Raw genomic sequence first — 24,047 nt, forward strand, 5'->3', positions numbered from 1 at the left:
AACAGTAACAAAACAATGAAGTATATTTGTATCCTCTTTGGGAGGACACTTTCCCTGAAGGTGTCCCCAGCACCAGGCCCAGAGTCCCCAACTGCATGGATATCGTCCCTTTCCTGCCCTTTACTACCACATAACCCAAAGCTTTTCACACAAACCCTAATACCAAGTCACATGGAAAGCAGTGTGGTCTCCACACGTCTTGTTTCCAGGTGTTCAGCTGCCACAAGACAGGTCCTTGCAAGCAGCCTTCACTGCATGCCCACTGCCGTGGTCAGAAGTACGATGATGGTCCTTTGAGAAGGAAGGGCTTTGCTACCTCCAGGATGTCCAGCTTGGGGTCCAGTGAGCGACCAAGCCCCTCCAACACCATGATGGCAAACACAATCGAGGCAAAGTTGCTCTCAAGCTTTACCTGGAAGAGAAAAACAGCAATTCTTCTGAAGCCTCTTGACTCAGACAAGTATCCTCGACAGTCCACTGGGCCTCTCTTAACGCTGTCCTTGTGATCTTTACTACCTACCTAAAATTCTTTCCTTAACCCCTCCATTTCCTTCCCTCTCTCCCAGGAACCAGAACAGCCAGGCACGGGTCATGTTAGTCCACTAAGTCCCCTCTGATGTCACCAGGACAAGAGGCACCTCCTCAGGCCACCCTTCAAGTCGGGACTGTACCCCACTCGAGTGTGATTTACATGAATACTGAGCATCGTTAATATGAAATGAGAGAAAGGCATGAAAGTCTGAGTTGGACTATTTATGTTTTAAATACATTTCTACATCTAAATATCACAACACTTAGATTGACCGCATAGACTTGACAGATATACACACTGTGTTTAGAAGGACAGGAAAGCCCTGCTCTGCCTGTGTTGGAAAACAAACCTGCACTTTTCATACAAATGCACAGTGATGAAAAACACTTGCAAAACGGATTTAAGAGAAGTACCTCCCCCACCTGCCAGCTTCCCAGGAAACTTCCCTGACTTGCAGCTCACCTTGTGAGTCATCAGTAACTTAAAGACACTGGAGAGAAGGCTGGAAACGTGAATCTGGAAAACAGGAGAGAGAATTCCAGAACCAGTTCTTCCCCTTCCAAGACCCAGTCCTGCTCCTCCTTTCCTACACTCACCCCTGCTACACTCACACACACCTGTGAAAGGGACTATGGAGAAACTCCAGGAATAACTACTCCCACACAAGCCTCAGAGGCCTGTCCACCCCATCCATCTACCCTCTCACTCCTCCACACAAAAATTCCATCAAGTAAACCAGATGGACAGTGCCAGTAGTCACTCTGGGTACTGAGCTAGTCGTACCAACATTGGCCATGAACATGGGGAAGACAGGCAAGCTGTTAGAACTGTATGTGAAATACACCATGGGCTCTGGATCAGGCCTGAGCAAGAGATTGGGGCTTAAGGCTTGTCCTTGTGCTGCTCTTTCCCTGCATAATCAGCTGTCTCCAAAACAGCTACACCCTGAATGAGAGGGATCCCTGCCACAGCAGCCACTCCAGAAAAACCCAACCCAGGGCCACTCTGGACTTCCTGGGATTTCAATGGCCCTCCCTATGCCTACCGGAAGGTGGGGAGAGAAAAAGGTTTGGTCTTTATCTATCCTGAAATTCCCACCCTCTTGAAAGCTCCCCAAAGAGGCTTCCCTCTTTGTGGAGCAAGGGCAGTAAGCACCCCAACATCTGCCCACCTTTTCCAGGGTGATGGTGTTCTTCCTGGCCTGAGTCACTAGCGTGGCCATCTCATCCTTGAACGCTTCCACGTCCCTGCATTCGTTGGTTCGTGCATGATGCAGGATGAGCTCAGCCACTTGGTGACCCTGGAAGGTACAAAAGAAAAGTGGTTCGGTAAGAGTTAAACAAGCATAAACCACATATTCTGCCAAACTTCCCTTACCTCTTCATTGCTTCCACCTGATTTTTCTGCCAACCTGCTCTTGGGCACCCGTCCTTTTCAACTTCTACCCTCCACTAGGCCTAATAGCCAGCCAGAGTCTTCCAAAGTCTCCCTGTGCTTAGCAGTCAAGACAAAGATGTGTGTGATCCCCTTTGCCCTCCTGAGCCACACAGTGCACAGCCAGGGTTCATGCAGCTCAAGCTCCATCTAGCCCTGCTGACCGCCTGCCTAGCCCAGGCCACCAGGTCTTACCAGCTGGGCTGGAGGGATCAGGCTGTTCTGGCAGGTCTCTTCCTACCAAGCAGAGCTGCCTGCTCCCAGCTGCCTCAAGCCCCGTGCTCCAGCTTGTTTTCTCCCTGCTCCCCCAGGACCCTCTGACCAAAGCACCCCCAGTTTCTGGAAATATTCAACCCCTCCCTGGTGGTCACTCTGAATGCCTTTCACCTCTGACAACACAGCTCCAGGAATTAAGCTCTTCTTCCCTGGGCTATCACCTTTGTCCTCCACCCTAACCGGTATCGAGGACTGGGGCCCCACCAACTACACCAGGTGTTTAGCAGGGGACACATTCCAATTGATGCCAGCCTCCAGCTTTGGTTGGCCCCCTTGGAAGTCCACTAAGCAGGGACTCCCCTGAATTTGGCCTTATCTTTTAAAACCAACACTTTTGTTCCAGGGTCTTTCTCACTGGAGAATTCTTCACCAAGTGTCTAGAGGATCTCTTCAGTCACCCCAGATGTGGCACTTTACCTAGATTCAACAGAAGTTCTGCTGAACACTTTCTATCTAATGGCTCCCAACCCCCAGAGCCCTCAGTCATGGGGGGAGGTTGAAAAATGACACACATTCCCTACACACCACAGATAACAATGTGTTTGCCCCATGTGGAAGATGAGTTCTCTATAATGTGGCTTTTCTAAAGAGCACAGAGGGGAAACAACTACTACTTGGTCAAGAAGCTAGCATGTCCCCTGCCTGCCTGCATGTTTGCTAACCAAGGAAGAAAAACTACAGGCACACAACACATGGGGAAAGGAGGTGCTCCTTTCCATGGTCACGAACCATCAGCTGCTCAGAAGTGGCCAGAACATTCTACCTGAGGGCCCACAAGGTGACTGTTTGCCCACTATTACTGTCTACCCCACTCCACTTGTGGCTAGCAGCAGATTCTGACAAACATGGGCATTTACAAGAGAAACCAGGGTAAGGACCAGGCTGCATCTGACAGGCAGCTCCCCATGACCTAAAAGAGCCACCCCAGCAGGTCTTACCTGCCCCATCGCCACGGCCAGGAAAACTGCCCGGAAATTCCTCAGGTCAGTGTCCTGCAGCTCGGCCACAATGCCAGCATCCAATAGCACCAGGCGCAGTGGGCGCAGAGCAGGTGCCATGGCCACTACCAGCGTGTCACAGACATCTACCTGCTGCAAGTGCGTCTCCTGGCTTGAGGGAAGTCCCTTGGCACCCTGGACCAGGATGTTCCCAGGGTGAAGGTCCCCATGAACAAAGTTATCCACAAATATCTGGAAAGAGATGGCACCATTCAGGTCACTGTCAATCCTCACCACCTAGCACCACCAAGCCACATGCAGAAAAAACTTTATTGACAGCTTCCAGTGACACTGGCAAAGAGGTATACAGTTAATAAAGCCTTATTTGGATGTTCTCAGTTCAGAATTTGTGCATGGACAAGCTAAGTCAAAGTTTTCAAGAGAAAAAATGTTTTCAAGAGAAAAAATATTTTCAAGGCAAAGAGCAGACCAGACTACATTTCAAAAGACTTATTTTTACTTTATAATTTGACATTTACATTCTAATTTAAAATGATTATCTGGGGGGTGGAGAGGGAGGTGGCCCAAATAATATATACATAGTAAGTACCTGTAAAAATGATAAACATTTTTTAAAAAGAAGTTAATAATAATTATCTATTCATTGTTTTAAAATATCCCCAATATTCAATGTTCCTAAGTTCACAGAACTTCACTTCTTACAAAAGGTTCACACATCAGACTCACTCCATTGCCTCAGCCTGTGCACCAGTGAAGTCTGACAGTGAGGAACAGCAATGGCTACAGGTCTAAGTCTGGCATGCAAAACTGGGTGAGGAGGAAGGAGAGGGCTTTGAAAGTATTGAGCAAGAATGCAAGCCCCAGGGACCGTGCTGGACAGAAGCCAGGCACTGCTTGTGAACAGGAATCTGCTCATGGTGGGTCACCTCGGAAAGCACCAGCACCTTGCACAGGGCCTGAGAGAAGAGCTCAGGGTGCTAGTCCCATACCCCACTCAGACCCTGCCATCCATCCCTTCAACCACTGTCTTCTAACCCAACTTCCAGGAAGATGGGGCCCAGACAATCTAGCTTTTTTCTTTGCTCCATCTGAGCTACTAACAAGGAAAGCCTGGTTATCACACTACTTTCAATGATGATGACCCTCACTATGTCCTGTTTGGATTATCAAACTCATTTCACCCTTATAGCTACCCTGAGAGGAAGATTCCTCTTAACCCCTCAAGAAGAATGAGGAGCCTGAGGGCAGAGATTAAGTGACTGCCCCAGACACCCATCCCTGCCCCAAGCTAGTCAGTGGCACAGCTGAGATCTGGCTGCTGCTTCTATGCATCAAGCTATTAGTGAAAGACCAATCCGCCAATAGCAGCCCCTGTGCGCCTCCATCACCACTGTGGCTAAAACCCTGCCAGGCAACCCTCTTGACTGGTTCTTTTTAGAACCAGAGCAGCCATTTCAACGATCCTTATCCTCTATGAAAACTGTATCTTACCTATCCAACCTCACCTCTTCACCCACCAGGAAATAGAGGCTTCTAAATTCTGTCCCCAACACTATGACTTTCTTTGCCCTGTAGCCCATGGCTTCTCAATTCACTCCTGGGGTAATGGAGGACTGTCTTTTGCACTCTGGGATGTTTGGCAGCATTCGACTCTGCCCAATAGGTGCGAGGAGTGGCCCACCCTCTGCTGTAACAGCCAAGCACGACTCCAGATGTGGCCAGATTCCCCTAGTGCAGCCTTAGGGAGAAGTTCAGGTCCCAGTGCTTGGCCTCCAGGGCTGGCTGCAGGTACCAGGAAGCCAAACCCACCAAAGGCCTCTAAGATGAAGAGATCAACAGATGTTTAAGAATCAAAATTTGCCTCTGACTCCCCTGCATCAGCCTCCCAGCTGGCCTCCCTATCTCCTCTCACCCCTCCAGTCTGGCTCCACACTGCAGTCATGATACTCCTGGCTGGGTCATTTCTCTGCCTCAACTCTTCACCATCTTAATCTGGATAGAGGTTCACTTTTTAAAAACTCACTGAACACCATATTAAGATCTGTACAGCTAATCACAGGTGGTTCATGCCTGTAATCCTGGCTAGTCAGAAGGCAGAGATCAGGAGGATCTCAGTTCAAAGCCAGTCTCAACAAATAATTCTTGAAACCCTTATCTCAAAAAAAGGCTGGTAGAGTGACTCAAGGTGTAGGCCCTGAGTTCAAACCCCAGTACTGCAAAGAAAAAAGAAAAAACATCTGTACAGCCAAGCATAGGTAGCTCATGCCTGTAATCCTACTTAGGAGGCTAAGATCAGGAGAGTCATAGTTTGAGGCTGGCCAAATAGTTCATGAGACCCACATCTCCAAAACAGCCAGAGCAAAGTGGACTGGACATGTGGCTCCAGCAGTAGAGCATCTGCTTTGCAAGCATGAAACCCTGCGTTCAAACCCCAGTCTCACAAAAAGACCCGAAAAGATCTATGCACTTTACTGGACCCGAAAAGATCTATGCGCTTTACTAAATACTGTCATAATGCAATTTTTTTAAAGGGGAGAAAACTCAAAATGAGCTCACTTGCCTTTGGATAAAAGTCTAAACTCTTCCAAAGGTTTCCTAGACCCTTAGTAATCTGTCCCTGTCACCTCCTCAACCTCAGCAATCCCCATTCCTTCCAATGCTTCTTTGAGCCGTACTCATGACATGTTCTCATGTCTCCAAAGCTCTCCATTGTAGCTCACCCTCAGGCCTTGGCACAGGCCATTCTCTTTCCTACCACTTGTCTTTATGCAGGTGGCACACAGATTTCCTTCACATCTAAGACAGAGCCACTGCCTGGATGAACCCCTGGGTGAGGACAGGCCCCTCCAGCTGGGTGCCCTGGACTGACCCCATATGTCATTTGCTTATCCCTTGCTGATTTACTGAACAGTAGATCTATGGACACTGTAATTGCATCTGTTTTGCTCACTGCCTTACGTCCAATACTTAATTCAGCACCTGGCATGCAGCAGGCATGCAATAAATACCGAAGGAATGAATAAAGTAGCATTTAACATACAACACTGTCTCAGCCATTTGTTTAAGCTGGGGGCAGCCTGGGCAGGGATTGGGTCTTGCTCACCATCCTTCCCACAGCACACGCCACAAAGGGCTCAGTGGGAGCTGTGGGACACAGAGCATTTGGTGGGCTCAGCTATCAGCAAACAGACTTTCCCATACATGGCTCACCCTCCACCCCGATGCTGAGCAGTGCCCCAGCACCCTCCCCCGCCCCCTTAGGCAATCTGCCCAGTGCTGACCTGAGCACCCAGACAGCCCAGGAGCTCACCATCTTCAGGAGCATGTGGATCCCCAGCTGTGCGATCTTCCTCTTCAGATCAGTGGGAATTCCTGCCTGCTGGAAGCTAGACACAGGCACACTCTCCTTGAAGAAACCCCAGTGAGAACAGCTTTACCCTGCCGGCCACCCACACCCTGCTTCCCAACTTCATGTGACCCATAGAAGCTGCCTTCCCCCTGATTGGCAGATGAGTCTGCTCTCTTAAACTCCTATGAACCTGTCATCCATACATTGATTTTAGCCTATTTACATTTCCCACCTCTGACATGGGTTCATCAAAAAGAAACGTATGTGCTCCACTATTGGCAAGGAAGAGGTGTTGTGATATCCTGGAAAAAGATAGGAGCAGGTGCCAGAAGAACTAGATTCTGGTCAAAAATCAGCCAATGGGATCACGAATAAGCTGTGACCTTGAGCAGAAAAGTGGAAAGGGATAGGGAAGTCAGAAGTATGGGGAGCTAGCAAACAGATATTTAGCTTAGTTTATTTGTCAAAGCAATCCACTGAGATAGAGCTTCTTCATCCTACTTAATACATCAAAGGAAAGCCCAGAGAGTAAAAGTGGCTCACTCAAGGTCACACAACAAGGATCACTGGGGGTTCATGTTGTCTTCTAGGACCTTATACCACCTCTAAAGGGGAGACAGGTATCTAGAGGACAGCTGAGGTAAACCATGACACAATGCTTATTGAGCAGTTTCTCTGAGTTTGCATTCTCTGGTTTTGTCATTTACTTCCAGGACAATGCCATGAGCAGGAACTATTGCCTCTCTTTTATGGATCACCAGATAACAACATGGCAGAGTTCACAGTACTGCTTCCCCTTCTGCCCCTGCTGGGGATGGAACCCAGGGCCTGGTGCATGTTAGGCAAGCACTCTACCACTGAGCTGCACACCCCCCAGTTTTATAGACAGGAACCATATCCTCCCTTCAGACTAAAAGCCTTAATGGGGGCAGCAGGTATGAAGAAAAGGCATGGCCAGATTCTTACTTCATATGTTTCCACCAAGACATCCCTGGCAACAAAGGGGTGCAGAGGGGTGGGGAATTTCACAGATGTCACATTCTGGAAGTTGCACTGGAAGTGTTCTAGATTCTGAGCTTCATAACGCAGGTCAATCTGGACAAGAAGAGGGGGAAGATTATACAAGGACCATCTCTGAAATGTCAGAGAACTAGCAAGTCACTTGATTCTCCCTGCTTCTTCACCAGTTCACCACCCCATTCCCTTACAGAAGTCTGAGGAAACTTGGAGAGGACACTCTGGGTCAAGTCTGCCCCAAAGATCCCAGAATCTCCACATGAACTCACTCCTCTGAGACCCAGACAGCAGACCCTCTGGTAGGATTTGGGCCACACTACTTCTTGCTATTCCTGTTGTCCACCCTCTTCACACTAGCACACAGAGCTCCCTCCCCACCTCCCCAGTGGATTGACTTCATTGGACTCTGGGGCAGCCAGGTGCTCATGACCAGCCCAGCCATCCAGATCTCTCCTTCCATCACCTCGATGTGCTAAGGCACACAGGCCTGACCCTGCCCTCCAGCCACTGCTCCAAATCTGCCACAGCTGAATGCCCAACCCTGCATTTGCTGACTCAGAGGCTCAACCCCATCTTTATCTTATGTAGATAAACACAATGCTTCACAAATGTACATGTCACCCTTGCACAGGGGCCACACTAATCTTCTCTGTATGGTTCCAATTTTAGAGAATGTGCTGCTGAAATGAGCACCCCCTTTATCAATACATCCATCATTTCTCCCTCCAATCCATCTGCTCATGGCCTCTGCTACCTGCATGGTGAAGTCTACACTTTATGACATCCAGGTGGATCAGTGTGGAGAGAGGAATAGGAGAAGCCTATGAGGACATAAGCACAGTTGTACTCAATATTCTGCAGGCTGAGTTTGGCACAGCCCCAGTTGCAGAATAGGGCAAGAGTAAGATGCAGAGCAGCTGTTTTTCCTAAAATGTTTATGTCAAATAATCTGTAGGCTGAGATTTGGCACAGCCCCAGCCACAGAAGGGAGTGAGGAGATGGAAAGGTGCATCTCAGCTGCTTTTCCTAAGTTGTTTACCGTCAGAGAATAGCAACGCAGGTTTCTCCTGTTACAATGTCATGCCCCTCCCTGACAACTGCTGCTCTACCTCCTTGTCTACCACTGAATATAAAAGACTTGGTGAAGGAGGATGCGAGGCTTTTGGATGGGGGGTGGTTGGCTGAAGGGAAATTGCTGGAAAGAGAATTGCTGAAGACAGGATTTCTGAAGGGGAAAGAACTGCTGAAGGGAAATTGCTAAAGAGGGGTTGATAGAATTGGTTGGCAGCTTGCAAGGGAACTGCCGCTGAATGATGCAGCTGCTGTTGTTTGCCTGTAAGTCTAAGGGCCGAGACTTTAAGAAAGCTAAAGAGAGAACATGGGACAGTGCAAGTCTGATGGGACAGTGCAAGTCTGAGGACAAAGACTTTGAAAGAGATTATGCTAAATAAAGGCTAAGAGAAAACATGGGACAGAGCGAATCTAAGGAAAGAGACTAAAGAACAGAAAAGACTTTTAGAAGCAAGGTTTTAAAGAATTGTAAAGGAGTAAGGCCTTAAAGAATAAAAATAGAGAAAAGAAGCAAAGTTAAAGAAAGTGATTAGAGAAAAGAAGCAACAAGATTGTTGTGTCTTCACCAGAGTGCCCAACACACCTGGCCTCAACTTTCTGCATGTCTATCTGTCTATCCTTTGTCCTTTCTGCATCTTCTGTCACCCCTAGTTAGGCCCAGTTAGGTTCAGTAGTAACAGGAGCGAGAAAAAGCTCACTTCAGATCAGGCTTTGTCCCCTGCTTCTCTGTCCTGGTCTATCTCCTGTGGCACCTCCCTTTTCCTCTACCATCCAACTCCAGCCTCTCCCAACTCCAAAAGCACTAAACATCTCAGCCTGCCTGAAGCCCTGACTCATCCTTGTGTTCCTTCCTGCCAGCCAACCTGTGACTATGATGGCTCCTATAAAAATTCTGGTGACAATTTATTTGCAAGTAGTTAGGTGTCAGCTCCCTGTGCCCACTGAATATTCTTTAAGGGCAAGAAAGGCTCACTTGTTCTCTTAGAGTATCAGCTTCTAACAGTTTTTAATAACTGTTACATGAACTTATAAATGAACAGACACACACACACAACTCTCAGGCATCCACCTGAGAGGGTGGGAGGGAGTACTTAGTATGAAGAGCTGATTTGTAAGACAAATGAGGGGAGACATAGAGACATGTGAGTTTCAAGTGATGGGATCCCCATATGTCTGTCATGCTTCTACAGGGAGTTGACACTGAGAAGAGAGGTAGAACAGAGTCAGAATGCAGAGAGGATTGCTGGAATAGAAACCATTTTCTGTTTTAATTTTCTTTCATTATCAAATCTACACTACTCCATAACACAAAGAAAAGCTTTCCATTCTAGTCTGAATACTTTGTGTGCCCCAAATTCCTATGTTGAAATCCTAACCGCCAAGGTGATGGAATTAGGAGGCAGGGCTTTGGGGAGGTGAGTAGGTGTTAAGGGTGGAGCCTCCTGAATAGTTAGTTAGTGTCCTTATAAAAGAAGCCTGACAGAGTCCCTTGTCCCTGACACCATGCAAACCCACAGTATGAAGGTGCCATCTATGAACAGAAAGCTGAATCTCACTAGTCACTGCATCTGCCAGCACCCTGATCTTTGTCACTAGTCATTGCATCTGCCAACACCCTGATCTTCAACTTTGCCTCCAGAACTGGAAGAAACAAGTTACTGTCACTGATAAGGTCACAGTTATGGTATTTTGTTACAGCAGCCCAAACAGACTAACATACTTTCTAAACATTAAAATGAATCCTGGAGACTTAAAAACCTTAAGTCAGAGAATATAAATGAGGACATGGCACACAGCTTCTGAAAACATGTCCAAAGCTGTACCATCCAGCAGGGAGCCAGCACAGGTGCCTACTGGAGCCCTGACCACCCCCAAGGTATGTCTGCAAAGAAGCCTATTTATACAAATGTGCTAATGGTTCCTAACAGGAACCTAACCATTAGGGCCTGTCTACCTAATTAGCCCTGGAAAGAAAGCAAAACAAAGGCAAACTGTAACTTGGCTAGACACTCTTCTCACACTGGAGTTCAGTCACTGATTGTGACAAAGCTAGTATCACATGTCCCATCACATTCATCTCATTTTCCTGGCAGGCACAAAGAAAGACTGTACTTCCCAAGGGTCCTCACACTGTGATGAAAGCTCTGATCAGGAGACTAGAAAGAAGTGATGTTTCCTACTTCCACACCTGGCCAAAAAATCTCTTACATGATCCTCATGGTCCCTCCATTCCACACTGACATAGAATGAAGATGGCAGTGCCAAGTTTGGGAGGAAATTAGGTCCCTAAATCACTATGATGCATGAACCCCCATTCTCTCAGTTTATCTGCACATAGCAAGAAATAGCCTTGTTGCATGAAGCTGTTAAGGGACTCAGGTATTCTTTGTTTTATCAGCTAGCATTACCCACTCTGACTTATGCATCACACTCACCATGAAATACTGGGAAACTACTCATTCATTCGACACTTACTAAGTAGCTGTTAACAGCAAAAGCTCTGTTAGGTGCTATTTACAACTACAGGAAGAATTCACCTGCTGGACCATAAGCTTCTCAAATTCCTCCACAATCTCAGGCAAGCTAAGCCATTTGATTCCCGGCAAAAGCCCGAGGGCTCGGCTGCCAATCTTCATCAACAGCAAGTCCATATGCACCTGAGAGAGCAGGCCAGGGTGCAGCACCTGCCAGAAAGAACAGTGAGCCAGGAGGAGGAATCTGGAGGACATATTTTTACCTAGCCAGTGTGGGTTCCACTTTCAAAGGAGCCACGCAGCTTCTCCTCAGACCTAAGAGGAAGTGTCCCAATACCAGGATGCCTGTAGGTGGTTCCTTCACCCCAGCCTCCAAACCCTCATTTTCCTCCATCACACTATTTGCACCACCACTTCCTGAAGTCAAGAAATAAAACAGTTGCACACAACAGGCATTCAAATATTAGTTAAGCTAAAAGAAATAGATTGAACATATTTTTAGCCCAAAACTCTGAGATCCAAAGCTCTGAAACTTCACTTTCTTTTTATGGCATTGAAGTTTGAACTCAGGGCCTCAGTACTTTCTAGGCAGGCACTCTACCACTTGAGCCACATGGTGACAAAATTCCACACTAGACCTCATATGATGGGTTGGAGTTATAACAAGGTTCACTAAAAAGGTTGCATAAAATTACCTTGAAGCTACCTGTTCAAGGTACAGATGAAACATAATGAGTTTTGTGTTTAGATTTGGGTCCTATGGCCAAGGTATATGCAAATACTCCAAAATCTAAAAATATCTGAAATCTGAAACACTTCTGGTCCCGAGCATTCAGATAAGGAACACTCAATGTGTGAATGAAAGATAACGTGGAGGTGACCTGCTTGGGGGTGTTTCTGATTTGAGACAGCTCAGTATGTAGGTGAGATGTGAGCTGTTTGTAGGAGGTAGGAAGGACTGGCTGACAATGGAAGAGCACTTACTTTCACCGCCACTGGGATGAGGTGATCTGGCTCAGGTGGATGGCCAGGGGCCTGAGACACACCTGCATTTGATCCAACCAGGTCAGCTTCAGTGAGGAGCAGCCGTTCTAGAAATGACTGGTCAGCAAGATTTTCTGGAGGCATCCAATCCTTCCTAAGGTGTCCTGGTTCAAAGACCAGATCTCTCAGCCCCCCGAATGCCCCAGCTTCCGAGAACAGCTGCAGGCGGGAGGCCTCCCCAAGTCTCCAGATGCTGTCTTTCCCCAGAGAGGCCGTGCTGGCGAATGCCTTGTACACTTGGGCCACACAGCCTGAACCCACAGGTTCCTGGGTCTCAAAAAAGAGGGTGCTCCCCCAGTCTTCTCCAAATGCCTGCTGAAGCAAGTGTTCTGTGTGAGTCCAAGGGTGGGGGGCAACCTGGACATGCAGCTTGGAAAACTGAGCACAGAAGGCTTCCGAAAAGAGGTCGCGCCTGGTGCTGGCCCACTGGCCCAATTTAATGTACGTTGGGCCGGAGGTTTCGGTGGCTTTCAGAAGCAGGTGGAGCCAAAGGGTGGCGAGGCCCGGAGCCAGGTAGGTGAGAGGGTAGAGGAGAAGGAGGGGGAAGAATTTTGCCAAGAGAGCACCAGCTCGGAGCCAGATCCGGAGATGCAGGAAGACGCTGCCCAGCGGTCCTGTTTGGGAGAGCCTCTCCACCCTCCCATTCTCAGCCAGGTCACTCCAGGGGGCCCTACGCTGGCACAAGCTGTCGGGGACCCCCTCACCAACGTCTCCAGAGGCTGAGATGAGCTTGGGCAAACTACCCAGCAGCAGCCAACAGAGTCTGGCATTGCGAGGGCACCCAGAGGGTCTGAGAAGGCCAAGTTCCCGTCTGAGCTCAAAACACCTGAGCTGTGACAAGCAAACCCTGACAGAGAAGCGCCAGGGAGTAACCATCCTCTCCGGAGGCCTAGGCGGCCTGTCCTCGACTTAAGGGGCAGCCATCTGGGGACAGGCTTTGGGCCAGGCGGAGGAGAGTCCACGGCCCAGGCGACGCGGCCGCGCCTCCCGCGTGTAGCCTGAGGCCAGCTGCGCCCCGCTCCGCACCCGGGCGGAGGACTCCCGACCCCCGTGGCGTCAAAGCCGGGCCGTCGGAACCGAACCGAACCGACTGTGAAGCGGCAGGATGTGAGGGCAGGCCCGGGCCGGCGCGGGGACACACAGGGTCACCGCGCGCGGGCGCCGACCTGCGCGCGATGGCGGGAACGCAGGGCGCCCGCCGGGGGCCGCGGGGCCGAGGGGCGGGGCTCCGGGGACCGGCGGGCGACAGGGGGGCACCGGGAGGCACCGAGGTCTGGGGCGATCACCGGGGCGCCGAGAGCCGGGCCGGGGACCTGAGGCGGAGACCGTGGTAGGAGAACGCGGGCAGGTGCAGGGGACAAGGCCCCCGGGCCGTGGGGGAGGACCGGGAGCGAGGACCAGGGCGGCGGCTGGGACGCAGGGGCCGACGTCCGCGCGCCGGGGTGTCCGGGAGCGCCCTCCGGCCCGCAGGAACCGCCCCTTAAAGGGGACGCGCCGCGGACACCCGCAGAGGCTGCCCTGGTCCCGAGTCCCGGAAATCGATTTGTCGCAAACCCAGAAGCACCTTCGGCGACCCCTCGCGCGTCTGTCGCTCCTCTGACAGCCGTGCAGCCTTCTTCCTTACGCGGGCGTGGAAACGCCCAGCCGCGCGATGAACGTGGGGCCGAGTTTCAGCTGCGCGGGGGTGTCCTTGGACGGTCTCAGGATGCACCGTTTTTGGTGTTTGGGACTTTGGGAAGCGGCTCCTTCACTCAATTAATACTGCATGCGATAAATGTAGTATTTGCGGAGTCTCCGTAGTCTGTGTTCAGCTAGGTTATTGCACTGGGCACTAGGAAGTGGAGACACATGCCACCCTCACAGGCTAATGGCTTGGTGAGGGGGCAAACATAAGCGCAATTCAAAGTTTGGCAAGTCACAAAAGCAATGAAGACTGGGGGCCACTGTAGTATAGGATTGGGCTACTTTGGAAAGGAAAGGAAGACCTGAGAAAAGGGGCCAAAAGACTAAAGTCCTAAAATGGGAAGGACTTTGGTGTGAGGTTTGGGGCGGGGGAGGGAGGGTTAACTTTGGAGGACTCACGTGAGGTCTGAAGGCCCTGGACCCAGGAAGAGAGCAATGCAACTTGGGAATCAGCCCACACCTCTTAGGAAAAACACGGCACACGGCACACGGCACACGGCACACAAAGGAGGCTCAGGAGAGGTGTCTCATGTCCAAAAGTTTAATAAGCAGGCTGGCTGGCCGAGGAAAAAAATGGCACAGCAGCTTTTCTTAGTGGGTCTGGCCTTAAGTAGCATTTGGGAGAAAGTAGGGGCTAGGGACGGGCAAAGACAGGTGGCAGGAGATAAGGGACAGTGGGGCTTTGTTCTGCAAGGGATGAAACCAGCTGCGGCTCAGGCTGCAGAATGGTGGCAAGAGGCAGTTCTTATCATTCCCCCATTTTTTTGTTTAATAATGATGAGGTTAGGGGCTGAGGATCAGGAATTGGGGCAAAGCATTGGTCTCTTTAGCGGCTTCCTGCTGGCAGGGGGCGTTGTATGGGACAGGGTCCTCAGGCTCCTGTGGGATCCTGGATGGGGCCTTCCCAGTTGTTTTTCCAGGCAGTTTTGGAGAGGTTGACATTCCTGGAGGTACAACTGGTTAAACTTTTGATTAGCAGTAGCAGACATGTAGTATGATACAGGGGAGGAAGCTTAAGAATAGGAGAGCAAGAACACAGGCATTAGGATGGGCATTGCCAGGAGAACCACTGTGAAATGTTCCCTCGAGGATTCTAAGTGCCCATTCCTTAAGAGGTGCTGCCACTAGGGGATCCCATTGAGCCTGACAGCAGTGGGTGTTGTGAGAATGACCAGATAAGGGCTGGTCCACTGAAGTCCCAATGAAGAGAGTAGAAGATCCTTTAAGAGAACAAGATCTCCTGGTTTAATAGAAATTGTTATAGGGTGGGGCAGGATCTGGTCTGTATGCTCTTTGAGAAGTTTCCTGAGAAGGTTAAGATAAGGTAGTAGTCAGCCAGAGGAGCAGAGTCTGTTGGAGGCAAGTTTTCTAAGAGAAATGGGTGGCCGTATGTTATTTAAGATCCAAACAGGAATATTAGGAGGAGCATAAAAGGTGTCTTGCTAAGGGACTGCATACCTAGGGGTCTAAATTCTGCAAAATACTGTAACTCCCAAACTTGCTGTAAGCTGTCTTATGGTATGGGGGGAGGGAAACGGAAGATTGGGTTAATGCACTCATGACTCAGGGAGTGAGTCTGTCCCTTTAAGAACACACCTAGGTAGGTGACCTGAGGGAGACATAATTGAGCCTTCTCCTTAGAGACGTTGTATTCTCAGAGGCCAGAAAGTTTTAACAGGGACTCAGTTGCATTGCAGATAAGGGACTCTGTGGCTCTGCATTGAAGAAGGGTGGCCTCTGGGTAGTGCCAATCTAAGAAGTCTCTGGTTAGGGCCTGTCCACAAAGATGAGGGCTGTCTTTAAATTTTTGTGGCAAGACTGACCAGGTTAGTTGTTATGAAGGGTTTGTGGGACCTTTAAAGGCACATGGAGGCTGACTGTCAGAATGCAGGTTAAATGTAACACTTTTGGATAAAAGAGAGATTTAGCTCATCATTTTACATAAACTGACCCTTTTAACTCTGTAAACGTTTGTACCATATTTAGATAAAGTCTAGACACCAAACTCAGTCATAAGGTGGTCATTTAAGAGACCTTTGCATGAGCAAATATGTAAATGAACTCTGATTTAGTAGTAGTACTTAAAGTGTGACAAAATCAACAGAAAACACAAATAATTTCTTTGATAAAGTCTTTTTCTGTAGCAGTTTTTTGTAGCTGTTACTCAAAGCAGAACAATATTAAGATAACCTTGTTATTTTATAGACATAGAGAATTTGATTTTAGTTTGATATGACCCTAAAAATCTTTTAGGCAACTCTTAGATTATAGTCAACTTTAACTTTATTATACATTGAAGCTTTTTATTATACACTTTTAAAACTTACTCAGACCTTTATATAACATATTAAACCCTTTGATGGCTTGTCTTTATCCCTCCTATTTGAAACAATCTTTAGGATAAACCCTTCTTTATAAAATCCTTTCTCATCCAAAAACATTTTTTTCCTTTAACATCTCAAAAAATACATTTATTATCTATCTATATCCTTTTTAGTTATTTACTTTGTAACTTGTATTTTAAAATTAACTTTTATAAGAATATAAGAATTTTGAATTTATTATATAGACTGGAGTAACTAATTAGTAGCCCTTGGTGTTCTAAGGAATTTATGATAGGCATAAGGCCTCATGTCCCTCAGGCTTGATATTGTTTTGGGTGTGGAAACTGTGAGGGATTTTTGAGTTTTATTTGAATAGGGAGGGCCATCCAGGCTCCATCTCATCAAACCACATTGTGGGATCTATTTGTTTCTGAAGAGGGGGCAGCAGAGATAGCTGCCTGGGGGAGGAGAATTTGAGCTTTTAGTTGTAATAGTAAATTTTGTCCCAGCAGGGACACTGGAGTTTTAGGTACTATGAGGAAAGAGTGACAGAAGAGGAGGTCTCCCCAAGAGCAGGCCAGAGGCCAGGTAAACTAGCACTCTAGGGGCTGGCCAGATTTGCCCTGAATGATAGGCTTGTCATTGGACTGGGGACCAGGAGAGAAAGATAAGACAGAGAAATGAGCTCCACTGTTTAGCTGGAAAATGATCTTTTTTTTTGTCATAATGGCTACCATGAGGCTCCTCAACATTGATGCCAAGAACTGGAGTGTGGACAGGAGGCCAGGACCCATCAATCCATAGGAGGTGGCACCTTGCCTTCCATCTGGAGCCGGGGGCACTTTGACCTCCAGTGGTTACCTTTGAGAGAGGGCAGGGTCCTGGCTGGGGGCGGGGCTGTCTCCCAGGCTGTCCCCCCTTAAGCATTCTCTGCAGAAATGTCCTTCCTGTCCACCATGGTAGCAAACTTGAGATGTAGGCCCCAGTCGGGTGGGGGCAGCAATGAGGTCATATCTCTTATCTTTCTCTCTGTTAGTAATGTCCTGGTTATAATATATAGATATGGCTAGTTGAATTAGTTGATCCAATGACTTTTCTCCTTCAGCCATAGACTGAGTTTTTTATAAATATTAGGGTCTGACTGTTAGAAATTTATCTGAGAAGAACCTCTCTCACCTGTGACTCTGGGTCCATCGTGGCATGCTTTCTGTTAGACTCCTTAAGATGTTGTAGAAAGGTAAAGGGATTTTCTTCAGGGCATTGCTGTGAAGCAAAGTTGTTATTTCACATTGACACCTGACACTCGGGAGAGCAGGTCTCTGAACTGTTCTGGACCTCAGTTTCCTCATCTGAAGAATGAGGGATCTGGTCTAGGTTAAACTACTTTCTTCCATTATGAGATGGCTGAAGTGACATTAGTGACAGTTATCTTTCTACTATTTTTTTTTTTTGATTTAGCAATGTTGGGGAATTGAACCAGGGCTTTGCATATGCTAGGCAGACATTTTCCCATTGAGCTACTTTTTTAGCCCCAATTTTTTTTTTGTCATTGGCTGTGCTGGATTGGAACTCAGGGCTTTATGCCTGCAAATTGGCACTCTACTGTTTGAGTTATATCATTAGTCCCTTTTAGTGTGGATCAGTTAAGGGGACTGTCTGTGCCCCTGTAGGTAGGTGTATTTATTTCCTCATTTCTAGGTGTCACTAGTATTGAGGTTTATTGTAAATGGTAATCATTTTTAACCTGAATGGCCTGGGCCAGAACCCATTGTTTTTCTAATGAGAAAAGAGTCTGCTCTAGTAGAAGCATAGTATCCTTTCATGTCAGTTGAAAGGTTTGGATCACAGAAATAAAGCTTGGATGTATTTGTCTGGGCATCAGTATAGCTGTCCAGATGTTTTTAAATTTCCCTTAGAAGGGGACATAAGACTTGCCCTCTTCCTACCATTGCCTGTTGAAGGGTGAAGCACCCATTAGGACGTTTTGAATATTAGGGTGGCTTAGAAGGTAGGGCAGAGGGTGCAGCAGTGGGGGTGGCCTTGTCATTGATAGGGGCTTTTCTGGTCCTCCTTTCCATGTTTATCCTGTGGCTTACAAAGAGTGGCCAGTGTTTGAGTATCTAAATAGCAATTGTGGAGCCAATCTGAGATGAAAGAAAATTTGTATGGGGACCTCAGTTTACTTTTTTTCCTTTTATAGAAAATGTCTAATTGGAGTATGGTATTGTAATTTAAGGAACCCTGTGAAGGCCTCTTCTCTTGGTCACCCAAGGCATATTAAGGCCAGGCCTCAGTACAAAGCTTTTAACATCTACAAGCCAGAGGACTGCAAGGTGCAGGTCCCATCTAGAAAGAACAAAACGTTAGGACCCTGCCTTTTAGCTAACAGCAGGCAGCCTCTTTAATAAAGGCTACCTTTTTAATAAAGGAATAAATCATGTGTAAAGTTAGAGAAGGGCATTTTAGTCCAATAACAGTACCATATGGGACAACGAGTGTAATATTTGGAGGGAAAAATTTATGTTGAGGCCAAAAGTATAGAAAGTTTTAAATGAGAAGTTTAGAGACCACAGTAATGTGTTGTTTTGGGGACTATAACCTTGAGTTGACAATTGGTTTATAAGGTCTGGGTCTGGTGCCAGGTGTGAGGTGGGGCTAGGAGCAGGGTTTGTGCAAGGTGCCAATGCCCTCCACGCACACCCGGGACAAGCGAGCCTGTCTGCCTAGGCCTGATCCTGCAGCCTGCACCCCTTCCACCTTCCTGTGTACTCTGTGCACATTTATGTTAGGGGAAGTGGTGGCAAGCCACAGCCATCACCACATGTGGCTGGCGGCCCAGGATGTGCTGGGTCCTCTCTATGGATTTTCTTAGCTATTGCAAGCATTTTTGCTGTGTCCAGGAGCCAGCATCCTGTGCATGAGCGCACCTGTTTTTCCCTCCTCCCCTTGTGGGGGCGGAGTTAGGGCGTGAGCATGGCAGCCGCAGTTTTTGTAAGCACTTTTGTACAGCAGCTGACTTAAAGTTACTTTAGACTGAGAGGCCTGGCAAACTAGTTGGAATAACTTAAGTCATAAGGTACCATGTTATAAGTTTTTCATGGGAAGCAGGGTCCCAGTAAGCCCAGGGGGGGAAGGCAGATAGAGACAAAGGACATGGGGTGAGACCATGGAGGAAGCAGAAAAGGTGTCCTGACATCTTAGGTAAGGGAGGGGAAGGCAGAGCCTGGAGGCATGACACAGGCCTGCAGGATTAGCCATCACCTGTGTCTCTAGGTCGCTCCCATTGACTGGTACTGGAACACTTTCAGCAACATGAAACCTCCACTCTCTGGTCACTGTCTCAGGAAAAAGGGACATTAGACAGGAGGGGGGGGAAAGAGAAGCAGTTGTCAAATGCCATAATCAAACAGGACTCCACCAATGTAGTATGAGGCATACCTGAATAAATCCCAGGCTTGGTCTCAGCCCACAGGGAGGGAGCATGAGCTCCCCAGAGCCGGAATTGCCATGAGGCCAGAGTTGGCAAGGAGTGGCTTGCTTAACTCCATTATGGGGAAAGTCCTTCAGGAAGATAGGAAGAGACAAGCAGCATGAGCAGCACAAGAAGTCTGCTTACATGGGGAAGGAGGAGGTTTGGGAGAGGATTTGGTTTGTTGGCAGGGTCAAAGGAAGGGAAGGCTTCAGATTCAGGGATGTTATTGGGGTTTTATGGCCAGAAGGACTTGGGCAGGGGAGGAAGAGGTGCAGAGAGAAGGCTTAGAGTGGAGATAAGAGAAGGCCTGGACATAGGGAATCTTCTTTCACTTTCCAGTGTATTCACAGGTGTAAAGATCCCTGAGAATGTTAGGGACGAGTGTGCCATCAAGTGGCCATTTTGAGTCATTGTCCAATTGGTATTGTGGCCAAGCCTGATTGGAAAGAAAAATGAGTTTTTGGGCTTTAAGATCAGGTGAGAGCCATAGGGCTTGAGGTTGGCCAGTAGGCAGCCCAAAGGAGTGTCTGAGGGAATTTTGGAAGGTCCAGTCCCCAGGGTGAGACTCTGCAAGGAAGAATATGGTGCATCCCCGAGATATTGCTTTCCTGGATGAAACAGAGGAGTGGAGGACCTCAAGGGAACGTCTTAACCGAGAGGATCGTCCACACCTCAGGAACCTGGTTCCTGGGGCAAGTGAGCCAGGACCTAGTACTAGGATTTTTGACCAACCAAGAGAGAGAGAGAGAACCATGACTCAAGGTGCAACAGCACAAGGGAACTCACCAAGGGAGGACTGAGTAAATCAGCCAGTGGTGGGCAAGTAATGGGAGCACTGGCCTTGAGGAGGTTCCCTGTGAGTGAGAGTGGTGACCGTGGCACCGGCAAAGCAGCTCAGATCCCAGTAAGTTTATCCATTCTTAAGGAAGGCAGCTCCCACCTACATGGCTTTGGCAGGCCAGTATAATCCCCCAGCCAGGCCCCCCATATAGGGGATGTCTGCCTTGTGGCCAAAGTAGGCTTGGGAGTGCAGTGTATATCAGGAGGGCCTGAATTTACTAACTGGGAGAGCAAGATCAATGCCAGAAGCTCATTCGGATCCGAGTCATGGCACCAAAATGTTAGGAAAATGCTGCACATCGCACACAAAGGAGGCTCACAAGAGGTATCTCATGTCCAAAGATTACTAAGCAGGCTGGCTGCCTGAGAAGAAAAAATGGTGCAGCAGGTTTTCTCAGTGGGTCTGGCCTTAAGTAGCATTTGGGAGAAAGCAGGGGCTAGGGACAGGCAAAGGAAGGTGGCAGGAGATAAGGGATAGTGGGCTTTGTTCTGCAAGGGATGAGACCAGCTGCATATCAGGCTGCAGAATGCTGACAAGGATGACAGGTGATGTGATCGGGGTGTGGAACTGACAGACAACCATGTGGCCTTTCTCCTGACCATGTTGGCAATCATCACCCTACATGTGGCTCAATGGCCCAACCCAACAACATTGAACATTTATACCTCATCCACCACTGCTTCAAGCAGCAACATGGATAGACCAAACATACTTGTTTACACCAATGATTTGGATTTAGAGGGAGGCCACTCTAACGGGCACATGACTCCCACCTTCAGTTCCTACAATTTCACAGGGCAATCCACTTTGGTGCCATTATGCTTAGGCTCGCTGCAATGGTACCTTCCTATAGCACCCACCTGGAGGAGCACTGTTTTGTGGAATGGCACCCATTATGTAGATAAGAAATTAGAATTCCTGGGCTTCAATGCCACTGAGCAGTACAATGCCACACACTGGCTGCACTTTTCCAAGTGTTGTACCAAACAAACCCAACATTATCCTGGCAAGGGGGCCCCATGGGAGCAATGCCTGTTCCCTCATAGCACATTCTTTTTTTGTTTTTGTAACTTTTTAAAGTAAATTTATTTTTTTATTATTTTTTTTTATTATTCATATGTGCATACAAGGCTTGGTTCATTTCTCCCCCCTGCCCCCACCCCCTCCCTTACCACCCACTCCGCCCCCTCCCGCTCCCCCCACCCCCTCAATACCCAGCAGAAACTATTTCATAGCACATTCTTTAATCTCAGTGTAGCCACTGTTTTCTATTCGTCCAGAAATGCTAGCCAAGAAACCAATGTGACTGGATACTGCACCACCCCTATGGAGGGAATGTCCAAACAGATATATGGAAACTGACTGCTGCCATGGAGTTACTCAACTTGACTAGTTGGTCTCTCGAAGACCTTGGAGGTGGTGGGGCGGATAAGAAAGACCTTCAAGCCTATGTGCAACATCCTTTTGCTCTAGTCGTGGGGAATCTAAACATTACAAAAAATGGCTCCATATGAGATAAACTGCCTAACTTGTAATCTAACAGCCTGTGCCAGCACCTAGTAGTAAGGCATATACCATATCTTCTGGTACCCACTAATTTTACAGGTCTTTGGTACCATGACAAAGGCTTACAGGTTATAAAGGAAGTTGGTAAGAGAAAAGAGGGTCATAGGTCTTATTATACCAGGCATAGTGGCCACCATAACTGCTGTCACCACTATGGCCATGGCATCCATGGCTTTGTCTCAAAGCATACACAATGCCCACTACATTAACACACTCACCCAGGATGTCACCTATGCCCTCCAACAACAAGTGTCCATAGATGAAAAATTGATGTCTGCTTAAACACCCTGGAGCCAGCTTGCCTCGCTATGGGGGATGAGCTATAAATCATAAAATTCAGACAGGCCCTCCTATGTCATATGGGCTTCCAGCATATCTGTATCACTGCTGCTCCCTACAATGAGTTGGAGTATCCCTGGCAGATCATCAAAGCTCATGTGACGGGAGCTGGGAACACCTCAGACAACAGATATTGGCGATGCAGAGAGCATATGACCAGTTCATCTCTCCTGCTGACATGGAAAAAACTATACTGGATGCGCTACAAGGTTTTAATCCATTTAATGTCCTTAAACATTCCTTCTGGTACCTCATAGGAATAGGAGTCTTGCTACTAATCTGCTTTTGTACCTTTTTAGTCGGATGCCGAGCAATCCAGAGACAGTTCCTTGGACTAAGCACCAGTCTGCACTGGGAACATTTAAGAAATAAAAAGGGAGGCGAGGTGGGAGACTAGTAACTGAATGGACGAGAAGAAACCTTGAGATGGTCATGGCCATGTCAAGGACCTTAGAGCTGCAAAGGCACGGCCCCAGCTTAAAGGATTTGGACAAGGTTCAGCATGGCTGCCTTCCATGGGAAACAGGACATGTTTACCTTTAGACAAGGACAGTCAGAATAGAAAAACAACTTACCATAGCATCCTTGTTCCTGCTGACTACGTGACTTGGCCATGAGAACCTAACTTGACTTCCACATATGTGCTTTATATAAACGCACTGGGATGAAGAGGGGGCCAGCGTCTCTCATCAGGAGCGTTGGACCCACCCGATCCCAACTTTTCTCTATGCCTTTTTTCTAATCCCCAGTTGCTCCCAGTCAGATTAACGGACTTGCTCACACTGGCCGTGAGAAAGACCTGAGTTCAAACCCCAGTCCCACCAAAAATAAAATAAGGCCTTTGTAGCCTCTTGGGTATTTACCTAGAGCAGTGACTCTAGGATGCTGGTTAGCATCTCTTCTAACCACCTGGAAGGCTGGCCTCACCCCCAGTTTCTGATTCTACAGGCTTGGGGGTAGAGCCTGGGCATTTTCATTTCTAGCAGGTTCTCTCATGGTGCTGGTGCTGTTGGCCCTGGGACATGGTTTGAGAACCACTGACCTTGTGGACAGTGGTGGTGGTGAAGCTGAGTGGTAAATGAAATGGTGGGGGGGAGGGGTGGTCAGAGTGGTTGTGACAGTAGTGGTAATGGGCAATGTGGTAGTAGGGAAGGTGTAGCACCTCTGAAGAGGTGACACTTTGGGATTTCTGGGGTTCACATCAACTAGTAGAATGCTATCATTTATATGAAGTCACCTAGAAAACAAAAACAACCAGTTATATCAAATATGTAGGGAGTCTGCTGGTTTTTTGTTTTGTTTAGTTTTTTTGCTTTGTGTATGCTAAACAGTCACTCAGCCACAAGCCCAGTTAGATCAAATGTGAACTCTAAATCAAATACATTAAGTGCGGCTTTTAAACATCGCAAATACAGCTTGCATTCAAGCTGCTTCTCCCATGGGCAACTTTACGCGATCTGTTTCTGAATTAGTAACAGCAGGAATGCAAATGTTAGAAGGAAGTAAGAGACTGAATGCACACAGGGATGATGTCTGACGGTAGAACTCTGACCCACATCCTCCGCAGCAATGGCTCCAGAATGTGGAGCACGTGACTCTAACTGCCCGCTGCCCTCGTTTTCACCCCATGTCACACCTCAGAACCAACCAGAGAACCAAACCAATT

At 48.0% G+C, this 24,047-nt stretch overlaps 1 protein-coding gene, 1 long non-coding RNA gene and 1 other non-coding gene across 10 annotated transcripts in view; 1 reads left to right on the top strand and 2 right to left on the bottom strand.

Annotated features, from left to right (window-relative positions):
• On the bottom strand, positions 1-13,032 carry Adck2 (aarF domain containing kinase 2). Of its 4 annotated transcripts, XM_020156995.2 has the most exons (8): positions 12,097-13,032; positions 11,176-11,322; positions 7,517-7,645; positions 6,512-6,607; positions 3,181-3,432; positions 1,704-1,832; positions 995-1,048; positions 1-412 (listed from the first exon to the last, which is right to left on the bottom strand). In XM_020156995.2, exons 1-8 carry the CDS (start codon positions 13,030-13,032, stop codon positions 272-274), a joined length of 1,884 nt encoding a protein of 627 aa, XP_020012584.2. In that variant the 3' UTR covers positions 1-271. The 4 variants fall into 4 exon arrangements, with proteins under 4 accessions (XP_020012584.2, XP_073918067.1, XP_073918058.1 ...); XM_074061966.1 differs by lacking the exon at positions 11,176-11,322; XM_074061957.1 differs by lacking the exon at positions 6,512-6,607.
• On the bottom strand, positions 8,154-8,260 carry LOC141421013 (U6 spliceosomal RNA). Its single transcript, XR_012445720.1, has one exon. It is a non-coding gene; the product is annotated as a U6 spliceosomal RNA (small nuclear RNA).
• Positions 12,700-24,047, top strand: part of LOC141419269 (uncharacterized) — a 16,141-nt gene continuing 4,793 nt past the window's right edge. For 2 of the 5 annotated variants that reach the window (XR_012444054.1, XR_012444053.1), the window contains exon 1: positions 12,700-12,810. This is a non-coding gene — a long non-coding RNA (uncharacterized lncRNA). Of the gene's footprint in view, positions 12,811-13,132; positions 13,264-13,330; positions 13,487-24,047 lie in introns of those variants that run through there. The other 3 variants (XR_012444052.1, XR_012444051.1, XR_012444050.1) reach the window with 3 other exon arrangements.

This window comes from Castor canadensis, chromosome 2, assembly GCF_047511655.1.
Source record: "Castor canadensis chromosome 2, mCasCan1.hap1v2, whole genome shotgun sequence".
NCBI classification, from domain to species: domain Eukaryota; kingdom Metazoa; phylum Chordata; class Mammalia; order Rodentia; family Castoridae; genus Castor; species Castor canadensis.